Source organism: Oncorhynchus clarkii, chromosome 27, assembly GCF_045791955.1.
Source record: "Oncorhynchus clarkii lewisi isolate Uvic-CL-2024 chromosome 27, UVic_Ocla_1.0, whole genome shotgun sequence".
Lineage (NCBI taxonomy): Eukaryota > Metazoa > Chordata > Actinopteri > Salmoniformes > Salmonidae > Oncorhynchus > Oncorhynchus clarkii.
In genome coordinates this window covers 32,113,331-32,129,389 of record NC_092173.1, presented here as the reverse complement: position 1 = coordinate 32,129,389, position 16,059 = coordinate 32,113,331, and the positions used below count along the sequence as shown (strand labels likewise).

At 44.4% G+C, this 16,059-nt stretch overlaps 1 protein-coding gene across 1 annotated transcript; it reads right to left on the bottom strand.

Moving 5' to 3' along the window:
• Nucleotides 1-3,872: 3,872 nt before the first annotated feature.
• On the bottom strand, nucleotides 3,873-15,567 carry LOC139386188 (von Willebrand factor A domain containing 7). Its single transcript, XM_071131659.1, has 16 exons — nucleotides 15,328-15,567; nucleotides 11,937-12,170; nucleotides 11,655-11,751; nucleotides 11,443-11,577; nucleotides 11,018-11,213; nucleotides 10,327-10,496; nucleotides 8,277-8,389; nucleotides 7,958-8,074; nucleotides 7,665-7,871; nucleotides 7,217-7,349; nucleotides 6,959-7,111; nucleotides 6,760-6,852; nucleotides 6,346-6,626; nucleotides 5,916-6,052; nucleotides 5,525-5,684; nucleotides 3,873-5,284 (listed from the first exon to the last, which is right to left on the bottom strand). The coding sequence occupies exons 1-16, from the start codon at nucleotides 15,565-15,567 to the stop codon at nucleotides 4,664-4,666; spliced, it is 3,087 nt and encodes a 1,028-aa protein (XP_070987760.1). The 3' UTR covers nucleotides 3,873-4,663.
• Between the last annotated feature and the right edge of the window lie 492 nt (nucleotides 15,568-16,059).

Genomic DNA, 16,059 nt, shown 5'->3' with positions numbered 1-16,059 from the left:
ATTTGCTATAACCAGTGGCTTGGTTGATGTGCTTTTATCCTCAGCCTATGACAAGACAGAGGCTTAAACCAGACTTGTAAAAACCTGTCATACTGTAATGAACACAATAGGAGACAGAGCTGAAGGTGTTTAATGGAAGGGACCAGGAGGCAGGCAGGTCATACACAGTAGGTCCAAAGTGGCAACAGTACAGTGAGGGAATAGGCAGAAAGCATTGTGAATGAGGCAGAAACCAACATAGGACTGAAGGACAGGAAAAAGAGCTGTGAGAGAAGTGTCACAAAACAAACAAACCTCTGTTAGGTTCTAATTTCTCAGAGTAAATAACTCACGGACACTAGAGAAGCTTAACCAAGTTTAATTATTCCCAAAGTGTCGTTACAGCTGTAAACATTCACTGATTTTTAACCCTTTCTCCTAGGCGGAGTCTCCTCCACAACTGAACATCCAATGCATCTGTTGCTAGACAGAACCTTAGTGATATCTGTTCTTCCTCACTTCATCTAACCTGACCTCTACCCCAAAGTGCTCACTCCCAAAATTGCTCACTCCTCCCCAACTCAAGACTGTCATGGTTATTGATACAAGGCTGTGTCTACTCCCCTCCCAGGGTATTCCTAATGGCTAACAATAACATATCCTGACAATTTAAACATTACCCTCTCACCCTCAGTGACATATCCTGACATAATGTAAACATTATACATCACCCTCAGAGACATATCCTGACACAGTATAGACGTTATACATCACCCTCAGTGACATATCCTGACATAATGTAAATGTTACACATCACCCTCAATAACATCCTGACATAATGTAAACATTACCCTCTCTCCCTCAGTGACAGTGTTAGTTTCCAAGATCTCCACCCAACACATTCCAAAGCCATCTGTCTTTCCACAGAAAACCATTAACTTCTGACATAAAACCCAGTCTCTTCCACTCCTTATATTTTATGCTTCTGCTCTATTATGTATTTACTATCTTGATGTTCAAAGTTGAGCCCAAATCCAACCCTCACAGTGATGGGGTGCAATGAACTGAACTAAATAGTGTGGGATGATGACATGCAGGTGTGTGAACAGGTGATTAGAATTCCGGTGGTTGGGATCTGGAGAGAGAGCTGGAAAGTGGGCTGCGTTCCGGGGATCGAAGTGTTTGGGAGTGTGAGTTGGACGCAGACGTTACACATACACTTCAAGATAGGATGTGTACCGTGGAACACTGATGTACTGTACTATATGCTGTGTTGAAATATTAGTGTCGTCTAAATTTATACCAACAAGGAAGTCTGATCTTATTTTTAGGTGTTAGGTTTGGGAGATGGCTGGAGAATTCCCAGAATGGTATTGAAAACTTGTATCATATGAAGCATTGATCAGACCACCATTCATAGCTTAATACACAGAACACTAACAAATAAGCAACAATAAAATATTTGTATATTTCTATGGCGCATTGTCAATAAAATACATTGAAATAAATCACATGTAGGCCAACAACTTATTAGTATCCAAATGCAGTTATACTTGGTATACTTTTGTTTAAAGGCTAAACCCAGCAAACACAACGACTACACAATGTTGTCTTAATGTTTTCTATTGAAACAGGCTACAGAAACGATAACTTCAAATGTTGTCTTCCAGCCCCTCCTCTTCATTGCATCGCAACCCAATGGATCTTGAATCCAAAACTTGTCCATTCAGTAATGATAGATGATGTCATTGTCTATTCGTACAACAGCAGTGGCAAACAAGAGGCTGTGATGCCAGAATGGTTGAACCACCCTGAGGGAATTGAATTCTGGTGGGACGTCAATCGAAATCTGAATTGTAATCGATATGTAATGGATACGGCTGTGAGAGTAACAAGTGAACATTACAATCATTAACATGGTAAGACAAAATATGTGTGCCAAGACAGTGCAACAGAGAGCGAAAGGCATGGCTATACAAGCCGTCAGATTTGAAACGTCTAGCACTGAGATGCAGTGCCTTAGACCGCTGCATCACTCAGGAGCCCAAGTGACTAAGTTGCATTTGTTGAGTAAGGAATGGACGATAAGGCACAGGTACATTTCCCAATATCATTTACAATTGAATTGGCTGGAGATATACTACAGCATGCAGTGGAAGCCACAGAGGGGAGAATGATTCATAATAATGGCTGGAATGGAGTATAATGGAGTGAATGGAATGGTATCAAACACAAGAAAAACCATTCTGATCATTATTATGAGCTGTCCTTCCCTCAGCAGTCTCCACTGACAGCATGTAGTATGTTCACACGTGTGAACTTTCTATCCAGTTCCAAAGAAGAACCTGGCCAACATGTACCTAGTGAAAGGCATCATTTGGGTGGCAGGTAGCCTAGTGTTTAGAGCGTTGGACTAGTTACCGAGAAAAGGTCAAATAAAAAATGCTATCTGTTAAATTCATCTTAATACTCGCTGTCCTGTTCAAGAGGGGTGTGATTGGGCCTTTCATTGCCATTGTGGATCATTCTAACTTAGTATGGAGGAGAGTAGTAGGTAAGAGTCCATCGTATAACCTCTTGCTACACTAGGTGTTATGTTTGGTCAGAGTAAAGTAAACAAGCCACATGTTATTTCAGCTCAAAATCAAGAGGAAGAGGGTGACCAATGATTACTTAAAAAGTCATTTTCAGAAGTGGAGAGAGATGAGGTGCATATCATTTACCGTTTTATACTGCACTTGCCAAGTATTATCTAACAGTGTTGATTTCTGGTCTTCCAAGTGCTAGCTCATATTCTGAGCGATAAGGGCTTTGTATTTCAGTTAACGAAGTAGTTGATCTGTATACATTTCCGAACACCAAAGAAATATCTGTATGAATTTGTGCTCTATAAAAACCTAGTCATTTACAAATGGTAGACTTTCTGCTTTGGTTGATGTTGTAAAAACAAATCCTGTTAATTGTTATTTTACTGTTACATTAGCTGCAAGATACACTTAAAACCACAAATCAACGTTTCAGCATATGATTGAAGGAGTGGTTAGCATCAGGAAGTAGCTCCATGGAGGAGGATTCATCGATCTGTTCCAGGGCTGGAGAAGTTTTGTGTGACAGTTAAACAGCAGCTGTGCCTGGGTAAAATCGCCAGGGAAGCCAAGCCAGGAAAAAAAGACACAGAACAATCTATGTGTTGTGATAATGGCATTGTTTGCTCTATAACCTGTTCGTGCTTCTACACCAGCATTGCTTGCTGTTTGGGGTTTTAGGCTGGGTTTCTGTACAGCACTTTGAGATATCAGCTGATGTACGAAGGGCTATATAAATAAATTTGATTTGATTTTGATTTGATTTGATATGCCTTGCCACTGTGATATATAGGCCTAAGGCCGAGACAATACGAAGACACAGTGGCAGAATAAATTGAACCACACATTTCTTTCATTACAAAACCGGAGAGCAACATCTGTCCAGTGAAGTCCACAAAACATATTGCATGTAACAAACAGTTACATGACCAACAACATGGTCAAGCAAGTTCATGTTTCCGAAATGTTGGGACTACTAAACAACTATCACTTACAACCTGTTACAGCAAGTGGCAAAGAAAACAGCCGCTGCCTCCACTATTCCAGCACCATTTCAACATCATCTAATCACCTACAGTATGCTTAGTCGAATACAGTGACAACTAAAATGTACCAAAAACTATTTAGTCTAATCAATGTAATCTAAATATGACGTGACTATCCATGGTAATGATTTATGTGTGTGGTGTGTGGTGTGTGGTGTGTGGTGTGTGGTGTGTAGTGTGTGCCCGTGCGTGAGTGCAAGTTAAAAAACAACAACATGTTGACCAGTGGCAGTCGGTGCCGTTTAAGATGAGGGTGGACTTCTTTTTCATGAGCATGGCCTTATTTTTATTACAGCATATTGGATGACTGTCATTCATATTCCATTCACCCAGTTCAATGTAACATGGATAGGTTTAAACTACTACATGATACTAGACGTTTCCCTATACCCATCATGAGGTTGCTACATCCTAGCCTTTGAATGAAAGTTTACAATGTAGGTGCACACAGGTGATTTGATTTGAACACCACCGTGAATGGTTCGGACTGGGTGAACTACATACACGGGTAATTAAAGTCTGGTGCAGCGGTCTAAGGCACTGCATCTCAGTGTTACATGTGTCACTACAGACCCTGGTTTGATTTCAGGCTGTGTCACAACCGGCCGTGATTGGGAGTACCATAAGGCAGGGCACAATTGGCCCAGTTTCGTCTGGGTTAGTGTTTGGCCAGGGTAGGCCGTCATTGTAAATAAGAATGTTTTCTTAACTGACGTGCCTAGTTAAATAAAAGGTAAAAAGGACACAGCATTTATTTGTCTCTAACACCTTGTAGTGGTGTAAACAGTCTGTTCGGGAGTCAGCGATGGGACAAGACTGTAACTACCAATTGGGAAGAAAAAGGGGTAATAAAAAAATATATTAACAAAAACAAATGACAACAAGGATAAGGGTTTGTATGACACAATGTCAATAAAGTACTATTTAAAAAAACAACTTAATTCATCATTGTCTGCTTTCCAGTGAAAGGTTCAAGTGAGGAACTGAAGTCTAAAGTGTGCTTCTAGTGGCCCATAAAAACAGAAGCCTTTTGGTTACAGAACATCTTTACGGTTATTTGACATAGAGAAATGATCCCACATCAACCAACAGTGGAACAGTCCAAATCAAACTCAACAATGAAAACAACAGGAAGCAACTTTGCAGCGGCATCTCTCCAGCACTGTCTGACACTCCACTCCTCTCCCGTATACCCCTCTGCTGGCTGGCGGTCAGATGGCAGCGCCTCATATTTCCGGCCACGTCCCACACCAGGAGCTCCGCCTGGGGGGAGCAGCAGGGGGAGGTGTACCTCACCCACAGAGGCTTGGGCAATCCACCTGTCCACTGGGCCACGTTCAGAGGAGGGTTACCTTGTACCAGCCTGGGATCCAGTTCAGCATAGCCATTCTCCCCATGTGCTGGGCTTGTCCTCTCACTGTCTCTCTGGTTCTGGGGTTTGTGCTTGGGGGTGGGCTGGTTCTCCTCCAGGCTGTCCCCTAGGGGGTCTGTGGGGCTGTGGAGCAGGGTGAGAATGCCCTGACCCTGGGAGAGCTGGAGGGAAGCCAGGCCAGAGCACCCCCTGTCTGTCACAGCCAGAGAGACAGTCCATCTGACTCCTGTGCACTGAATCGGGCCTGGGCAGGTGTGTTCTACTCGCATGATGGAACATGATGGGGGAGACATGTCAGGATCCTGGGGGAGAAGGGGACAGGATGTGATATCAGGGATACTACACAGGAAATGATGACATAAAGAGGGGTGGGCAAGGTGATTAGTATGTGTATATTAAATAGACATTTCCCTATGTATTTTGAATGCTTGATTCCAGTGAGCTTCTGATCTCCAAAGCTGAGATTCAAAGGCCTTGTTTCTACAGTATGTATGTATTGTACTCATAGTAGAAGCTCGGTTGTCTCAGTGTATGGGTCTCACCGGAGGAACCACAGTCAGGTGCAACACTGCATAGTTGGAGTCCAGGGAGTCCAGCACTCGCACTGTCAGAGTCATAGTGACAGCCCCTCCTGCCTCAGCCCCCTTAGGAGTTTGGAGCTCCACCTCCCCCCTCACTGACCCTCTGTCCCCCACAGAGAGGCTGAGAGAAAAACATTTTAGAATGAGAAATAACATAGAGTAGGGAGCAGTGATTACTATCTGCTATACAGTGTATCTTTTTTAATTCATTGTTGTTTATTTTGCTTAACAAGAGCTTTGCGATTCTGTCTGTAATGCAAAGTGCTATAAAAGTGTAATAAATGATTCATTATTATAATAATTAGCCATTTTGTGACAGTTTGACATTGTTGGTCCGTTTTGCCCTGTCTACCTGTGTGGTCCTCTCTGAGAGAGATATCCCCGGTCATCGTCAGCGGTCAGGGTGAGGTTTCGGGCGGGGCCGTGGTTCTGAACATCAAAAAATACTGTCGTACTGTGGCCAGGAACCAGACGTGGGATAGACAGGACCTGAGGGAGGGAGGGAGGGAGGGAGGGAGGGAGGGAGGGAGGGAGGGAGGGAGGGAGGGAGGGAGGGAGGGAGGGAGGGAGAAGGTGCATAATGTCTTACTCTTTCTTCTATTGTGTTCATGGCTGTGTTGTGCTAGACTGTCTTGTTATTTGTAATGTTCTGCTTGACAACAGATTTTTGTGGTGTGTTCTGTTATGCACAATGCAGCATTGTGCTCGGCCTTATTGTCCATGATGTCCAGATGTTGGGCTGTACAGTATCAGTTGGCTGTTTGTTGCTGTTGTTGTTATACCTGTATCTTAATGTGTGTGTGCTGGATCATCTCCGTGGAGACGCGTTCCAGGCGGTTCCCTCCCCCGTCTCTGCCGGATAGACGGACACAGAACGGCACCCTGGGAACAGAGGCCATCCAGCCAACCAGCTCCTCTCCAGAGGACGCAGATGAAGAGGACGAGTTTAGCCACACTTTCTGGAGGCTCTCCCCATTGGCTCCCAGCAGGGTCACGTGACTGAACGAGGCCTTCTCATTGGGCGATAGACCTGTGACAGCCAGCACTAGAAAGGTTGGGACACCTGAACGGACATGAAACAGCAAATGGATGAATAGATGTGATCATGATTTTTTAGTCATGAAGCATATAGGCTAGACAAATGAAGGATAAATAAATATATACTGTATTCTAGCCAAAGACCACACCCCCCTCACCTGCGATTGGACTCCCCTCCACTTTAGCCAGGCCTGGATGCGTTCCATTGGCCTCCACAGCAAAGTAATACAGGAAGTCCACGTTGCTGTCAGCTTTGGAGACAGGTATTACTCTGTTATCAGTCGGCCTACTCAAATTTTGCTCATGATTACTCTGTGGGAACAGGTACTGTGTGTAGTATAGTGATAGACGGGGTACCTATGGCATTAAAGGTGACGTGACCATCAGCAATGGTGTTGAGGTGCCACTGGCCTGGCTCTATAGGGGACAGTAGGCTGATCCTGTACAGACCCTGAAACTGCTCACACTCTGCCAGGGGACCCTGCTGATTCAACAGAGACTGAGTACGATCTGGGAGGGGTGGAGGGAGACAATGAGAGAAGGAAGATGTCATACAGAAAAGGCTGTCATCCATGTGTGTATCTACATGTCAGTGTGTGAAATGTGTAGTCGTACCAGTTGGGCTGCTGAGGACACATTGTCTGAGGTCTCCAGTGAGATGAAGGGTCACGCACTTCACTGAATTGTCCACACTGAAGGAGTGGGATAAGTTGGAGTCACTATCACTCTCTGCATGTAGCAGAGTCACCTACAGAGGGAGACAGAAGGCTTTGGCGTGAGGGCAGTGTTTCCCAAATTATGTATTGTAGTCTGCCAAATCCCAGACCTAGGGCAACATGTGGGAGGCAACTCATCTGCCTAGGGATAATACCAATGACACGTCTCCTGCCTGAAAAGAATAAGCAGAGAAGTACCATTCTAAGAAACTATTTTATTTAGCATTGTATCATATAGTAACAAAACCTTTAAATTTCAGACAAATAGTGGATCAGTATGAGCAGGTGTACCTCTGTAGATAATGATTGTACTCTACCACAGTGAGCATTTTGCCTTGTTGCAGTACCTTATCTGCAGCTGTGTTGTCCTCAACTATGGCAGAGACACGGTGGATGTCTGAGTTAGTGGTGAAGACAGTCAGTCCCCCGGAAACAGAGGACAGGGAGGAGTAGAGAGCGAAACGGTCAGGGGACAGAGTCTCCCTCCTCCTCCTCCTCTTCCTCCTGCTGCCCTTCATCTTGTGACTGGGGTCTTCAGTCAGGAGGAAGGTCATCTGGTGGAGCCAGAAGGGATTGGATTGTTTATCTGGGATCCTTTGTTATCATTTATCATTTTGATCACAAAAACAAAAAGTGTTACCTTGCATTGTTTCTCTAGTATAAGAGCCCTCACAGCATTGTACAGGTGAGCATCTTTAGGGGAGGCATCAGTGAATACAAATATCTCTGACAGGGGTGGGCTATGAGTGAGGGCCAGCTGTAACACACAGGTACATGAATGTACATAAGACTATCAACAAAGAGAGGGTAAAAAACTGCTAAAATATGAAATCCTCTGAAAATGATGATTTGGCTGTTGCTATGTACAATTGATGTTCTGTTTCCTGTATGTTATCCTATGCTGTTATTAAAAGATAATACTTTGATGTCAAATCAGCTGTAGCTACTCTCTGTGTTACCTGTATGGCAGAAAGACACATCTCAGGTTCATCTCCTCCACCCAGAGCCATCAGGTTCTCCATATAGCTCATGAACTCCTCCGGTTTCTCTGTCTCATACACCGGCCCCACCCCTGGAGCACAGAGAACACAGGGAAATGTATTCACTTCAGCACCGTACACACTGCGTGAGTTACACTGGAAGCACCGCAACATAATTATATATACAGTGCATTTGGAAAGTATTCAGACCCCTTAACTTAAAAAAAAATAAAATACAGCTTTATTCTAAAATTGATTAAATTATTTTTTTCCTCATCAATCTACACACAATACCCCATAATGATAAAGCGAACACAGGTTTTAGTTTTTTTTGTGCAAATTTATAAAAAATAAAAAACAGATATACCTTATTTACATAAGTATTCAGACCCTTTGCTATTAAACTCAAAAATGAGCTCAGTTGCATCCTGTTTCCATTGATCATCCTTGAGATGTTTCTACAACTTGATTGGAGTCCACCTGTGGTAAATTCAATTGATTGGACATGATTTGGAAAGGCACACACCTGTCTATATAAGGTCCCACAGTTGACAGTGCATGTCAGAGCAAAAACCAAGCCATGAGGTCGAAGGAATTCTCCGTAGAGCTCAGAGACAGGATTGTGTTGAGGCACAGATCTGGGGCATTGAAGGTCCCCAAGAACTCAGTGACCTCCTTTCTTAAATGGAAGAAGTTTGGAACCACCAAGACTCTATTTAGAGCTTGCCGCCTGGCCAAACTGAGCAATCGGGGGAGAAGGGCCTTGGTCAGGGAGGTGACCAAGAACCCGGTTGTCATTCTGACAGAACTCTAGAGTTTTTCTCTAGAGATGGGTGAACCTTCCAGAAGGACAACCATCTCTGCAGCACTCCACCAATCAGGCCTTTATGGTAGTGGCCAGACAGAAGCCACTCCTAAAAGGCACATGACAGCCCGCTTGGAACGACTCTCAGACCATGAGAAACAAGATTCTCTGATCTGATGAAACCAAGATTGAACTCTTTGGCCTGAATGCCAAGTGTCACGTCTGGAGGAAACCTGGCACCATCCCTACAGTGAAGCATGGTGGTGGCAGCATCATGCTGCATTCAGTGGCAGGGATTGGGAGACTAGTCAGGATCAAGGGAAAGATGAACGGAGCAAAATACAGAGAGATCCTTGATGAAAACCTGCTCCAGAGCACTCAGGATCTCAGACTGGGGCAAAGGTTCACTTTCTAACAGGACAACGGCTCTAAGCACACAGCCAAGACAATGCAGTAGTGGCTTTGGGACAAGTCTCTAAATGTCCTTGAGTGGCCCAGCCAGAGTCCAGATTTAAACCCGATCAAACATCTCTGGAGAGACCTGAAAATAGCTGTGCAGGGACGCTCCCCATTTAACCTGACAGAGCTTGAGACGATCTGCAGAGAAGAATGGAAGAAACTCTTCAAATACAGGTGTGCCAAGCTTGTAGTGTCATACCCAAGAAGACTTGAGGCTGTAATCGCTGCCAAAGGTGCTTCAACAAGGTACTGAGGGTCCTAATACTTATGAACATTTTTAAAACATTTGCAAAAATGTATAAAAAACAGTTTTTTCTTTGTCATTATGGGGTATTGTGTGTAGATTGATGAGGGGGATGAAAACGATTTAATCAATTTTAGAATAAGGCTGTAACCTAACAATGAGGAAAAAGTCAAGGGGTCTGAATACTTTCCGAATGCACTGTATACATATATTTTTTTTCATGTAATATAGTTTTATGTGGATTTCAGGAAGAGGAGCTTCTCCACGTGCAGTAGCTAATGAAGAACTTAATAAACTAAACTAATAACTTGTATATTGCAGCTATAACATTAACATAATGCCTGTCATATAGCTTTGATATTCTTGTAGACAATTACACGTAAAATGGTGCCCCAAAACGGAAGAAAGGAGTTTAGCCTGTAACACACTTTTGGCACAGGTAACATTTAGGGTTCCATGGTTTGGCCCTGACCCTAACCCTGTCAACTAACACCCTGGCCTGGTCATGCCCTCTCCCTCACCTGGGTCGTGGAAGGGCACCAGCAGGAAGGTGCCAGGCTGTTCGGGAGTGTTGGCGCGGGCCTGGATGATAGAGTGGGCACGGAGGCGGGCTGCGGTGATCTCCTCAAACATGCTGCCTGTGGTGTCCATGACAAACACCAGCGCTGGTGGCTGCTTCACACTGAAGAGTCTGCCCTCAGAATAGTACAGCCAACAGAAGGAAACAGTCTGCCCTCAGAATAGTACAGCCAACAGAAGGAAACAGCCTGCCCTCAGAATAGTACAGCCAACAGAAGGAAACAGTCTGCCCTCAGAATAGTACAGCCAACAGAAGGAAACAGTCTGCCCTCAGGATAGTACAGCCAACAGAAGGAAACAGTCTGCCCTCAGAATAGTACAGCCAACAGAAGGAAACAGTCTGCCCTCAGGATAGTACAGCCAACAGAAGGAAACAGTCTGCCCTCAGAATAGTACAGCCAACAGAAGGAAACAGTCTGCCCTCAGAATAGTAGAGCCAACAGAAGGAAACAGTCTGCCCTCAGAATAGTACAGCCAAGAACAGGAAACACAGTAGCACGAGTAGTTACAACACATTATATGATAAGTTCTGTGTACCATTTTTACCATGTTTAGAATATCAGCACAAATTGATTGTCTATAGATCAAGTTAGAATGTAATTAACATCATAATGAAGGCTACATAGACCCCACCTGAGGAAGCTGATGTTGCCCACACTGTCTCGGAGGTCTCTGAGCACAGTAAGGGTTGCCGTGGTAGCGAGGCGGGCAGCCTCCACATGGAGGTAGTGATGGGGGGAGAAGAGGGGGGAGGTGCTGTCCTTATTGATGCCCCCCTTGGCCCCCTGGTGACGACTGCTGTCCAGTACACCCCCGTGACTACACTTCCCTGAAAAACACAGTATTTATAATGATTCTTCATCAAAAATAAAGTTATTAAAAATTGTGACAGAGATTTTGTTCAAATGGAAACCACACTCATGTTGAAGCTTGCAGACGTTTGAAGTATTTCACGTTTTTTTTTTAAAGATTACAAATAACTGAATCAATATACTGTATCTGGCTCAGATGTTAGTTCTTCAATCTACACAGCAATGAAAATAGCTAGGCCTCCGTACCTTGTGGTTTGGGTGGGTAGGTGCTGAAGTACCCAGTGGTGAGCAGTAGAGGGTACTGCTGACTTTGGGTCAGTCTGGGCAGGAGGTTCTCTCTGCAGGTAGCGCTGTGACACTCCATACAGGTAGGAGTGTCCTCTGGGGAGGACAGATAGACAAAGAGAACTATGAACACAGATCTCGTTAATTTAACCCACAATGTGTTTTAACTGTACCTGTGGCTACAGGGAAGGCTGGCTGCCCAGGCTGCAGCAGGTGGAGGTATATTGAGTGCTGACCCATCTCCACCCAGTTACTATGGCTGTAGAAATCCTGTTCACAGAGACAGGCAGTCAGCGTCCTGCAGGTCAGACACTGGGGACCTCTCCTGTCATTCTCATGTAAAAGACTAATTGCATATTCAAATTGCCACAACGCCAATTATTATTGGATGAGTGATATTTACATTTGACATGATGTGCTATCTTACAGAGTATCGTGTGTTTTGCCTATTGTACCTGCAATGAGTGTAGCAGCTGTCCCAGACTGTGTCTCGCCCCCTGGTACTCTTTGGCTCGTGCAGAGAGCAGGGTTTGGGCCCAGAACTGCCGTAGCATCACCATAGATTCCTCCACGCGCTCCGAGTCAAAGTGGTAGACTGGGTCGGACCGTGTGGAGCTCAGGAAGTCCATGGCTGCATTGGAATGCACCACCTCCCTCACTGCATGCCAGAACCCCCGACCCAGACCTGCCTGTGAGACCGTCAACATCATCATCATCATCATCCAGCAACTGAGTTTATTCATCATCATCATCATCATTGTCATCGTCATTATGAATTCACAGCGCCATTATGGATTCCACTAATTCCACTCCAGCCATTACCACAAGGCCTTCCAACCTCCTGTGATAACTGACTAATGCAGCGTTCAAAACAACTATGAACTCAGAACTCGGAAATCTCCAACTTCTGACTTCAGTGTGTTCAAACTGGGAACTAGCTCCGACTGGGAAAAATAGTTTTGAACTCGGAATTCAAAGTCGGAGAAGTCGGGCCTCTTTCTAGAGCTCCGACCTTCCGAACTTAAAATCACAGACGGTCATGATATGACCTCGTTTTTTTCTGAATTCCCAGTTGTCTTGAATAAGGTCATCATAACAGGGTGTCAGAAGTGCTTACACCTCGTCAAATTTAAGATAGGAGTGATTATTTCAAAAACATTATTATGTACCTTGACAGAGTTTTGAGTGACCAAAAGTAGCTAACAGCTCTCTCATGTCTCTTCATTAGTTGAGCAGAGCCAGAGATACTTTAAAGGAGATTGGAAACTCCCTTTGAATTGTATTAACGGCCATTGTGTACGCTGCCCATGCTACATCAATGGGCCGCGCGGAGCGCTCTCCTTCAAGGAGTGAATGGGAGTCAATTGGGCACGAGCTCAAAAACCCAACATTAGCATTACTTTCATCAACAAGTAGCACAACATTGCAAATCTTTTCAGAGATGTGAGATAATTCATTTGCTATCTGTAATATTGTATTGTTTTGGAATCGTGACATTAAGTACTTTCGAGGAAAATAGGCACGTTTATTTGTTACATTTTACTGTGTAAAACCTAGTAGGACTACTTATTTCTCTGAGAGTGAGGTGGATATATAGCATTTTGCTAAAAAAAAAACATTGTTATTTGTTTCTCTGAAAAGAAACCAGATGGCGTAAAGGAGCTTGCAAGGATTTGTAGTCTTCCATGATATCTACTTTGATGCTAATTAGTATTTTCGAATCTGAGTATTGATAAAAGCTGTCTGAGAGAGATTTACATGGTTAACAAAACATCACGCCAGGGTAAGCCTACACGAAACACAGACCTTGTTTTAAGTGTTTCTAAAATCCGCTATGGGGAAAATTGTGGGAAAAAACGATTGGAATAATTTTCCTGTTTGAATGCTAGGTTTTATGGGTATCATGACTCGTAATGTGGTACTATTGAACAACCCCATGCCATGATTAGATAGTGAAAAACACACCAATCTCTTTCATAATTTCTTTAAACAATAAAAGCTAATTTACCAACATTTCTGAAAATGTATATGACCGGTCTTCTAGCCATCATTGATCTATGTTTCATTTTCCATTGGTATTGTGTTGTTTTACACACCTGGTTCCAATCCCATTCATTAAGTGTTGTGTATTTAACCCTCTGTTTTCCCTCATGTCCTTGTCAGAGATTGTTTGTTGTTATGTTCATGGTTTATGGCTTGGTGTGCGACGGGTTCTTGTACCCACATTTATTTTATTATGGACTTTGGTTTTGGAGTTTGTTTTTTAAGTTATTAAAATACTCCCATTTGTACCGAATTCACCTACATACACTGCGCCTGACTTCCCAGCCACCTACATACACTGCGCCTGACTTCCCAGCCACCTACATACACTGCGCCTGACTTCCCAGCCACCTACATACACTGCGCCTGACTTCCCAGCCACCTACATACACTGTGCCTGACTTCCCAGCCACCTACATACACTGCGCCTGACTTCCTAGCCACCTACATACACTGAGCCTGACTTCCCAGCCACCTACATACACTGCGCCTGACTTCCCAGCCACCTACATACACTGTGCCTGACTTCCCAGCCACCTACATACACTGCGCCTGACTTCCTAGCCACCTACATACACTGTGCCTGACTTCCCAGCCACCTACATACACTGCGCCTGACTTCCCAGCCACCTACATACACTGTGCCTGACTTCCCAGCCACCTACATACACTGCGCCTGACTTCCGAGCCACCTACATACACTGTGCCTGACTTCCCAGCCACCTACATACACTGTGCCTGACTTCCCAGCCATCTACATACACTGTGCCTGACTTCCCAGCCACCTACATACACTGCGCCTGACTTCCCAGCCACCTACATACACTGTGCCTGACTTCCCAGCCACCTACATACACTGCGCCTGACTTCCTAGCCACCTACATACACTGTGCCTGACTTCCCAGCCACCTACATACACTGCGCCTGACTTCCCAGCCACCTACATACACTGTGCCTGACTTCCCAGCCACCTACATACACTGCGCCTGACTTCCTAGCCACCTACATACACTGTGCCTGACTTCCCAGCCACCTACATACACTGCGCCTGACTTCCTAGCCACCTACATACACTGTGCCTGACTTCCCAGCCACCTACATACACTGCGCCTGACTTCCTAGCCACCTACATACACTGTGCCTGACTTCCCAGCCACCTACATACACGCCTTGACATATTTAGGGTTTTGGAATGAAACTCTTCAACTCATTTTTGCATATGTATTCCTAATGAACCATACATCAGATTCTCTCCAGATTTTGTACATGAAGGAATATATATATGATAGTACTTGCTTTGTTATCCAACTGTGTCCTTTCTGTCATCCTGTGAACCCTGTTCATTGCTGCTCACAGCTACTGTATATTTTTAATTCTGTTTTGAGAAATCTATTTAATTGATTCTGTATTTTATTACCTTTAACTAGGCAAGTCAAAGAACAAGTTCTTATTTTCAATGATGGCCTAGAAAGAGTGGGTTAACTGCCTTGTTCAGGGGCAGAATGACAGGTTTTTACCTTGTCAGCTCAGGGATTCGATCTTGCAACCTTCTAGTTACTAGTCCAACGCTCTAACCACTAGGCTACTAGGCAGCCAAAGCAACATTTCCCAAAAGCAGCAATAAAACAATGCTGGTCGTGATACTGACAGCAGTCATCATCATCATCATCATGGTGTCTATAGACATGTTTGTGTCTATAGACAGCCTTCCATGCATTACCTGGAGCTGGATTAAACGCTCTTAAGATGGAACACAGTACTGCAATGTGATTATGTGTGTTTACACACACACCACAGCCTCACCTGCTCCTGTGTGTGCTGGTGTGTGTTGGCCATGCTCAGTGTCTCCAGAGTGACGTTGAGGACACCCTGCTCAGTGATGAATTGGTGTGTGTAGGAGTCCAAGGACAGGGTTACCACACGGGACCAGAAGTTTGGGAGGAAGCCTCTGCAGCCTGGTAGAGTCAGTACCACACACAGCAGAACATACAGCTCCCTCATCTGAACCCCTGACCCACCATGACCCCTGCTCCGTGACATCATCAGTTCCTGGGGAATAGGGTGGGGAGAAGAAGACATTACACCTGAAACATATTATTTCCATTAGACTTTGGTCTTAGGTATGTTGGTACCGGTAGACTTGCAAGGTTTTTGATAATTGTATCTTTACACAAAATGCAAACCAGTGTGTTACGTGTGTTATGTGCCCGTGTGTGTTGTGTTAGTTGTGAGAACAGGAGGATGAGTGTCTTGAACCTTGTGGCCACATAAACAATTGTTTGTGGTGACCGAGATTTTCCAAATAGAACAAAATAGGCCATGAACCCCTTTTGCATTTATCCACCATGTTTATGGGGCATTGATAAGTGAAGTCTCCTAAATACCCCTCACCAAATGTCAAACCTCCAACTGAACAGTGTTCTGGAATCTCTGAAGCCTTCTAGCACATTCTCTGTTGTGCATACTCACCACAGTGACTATCAGTTTCATGTCTCTAACCTCAACCACTTTTGCTACTTGTCTTATCACGAGCCT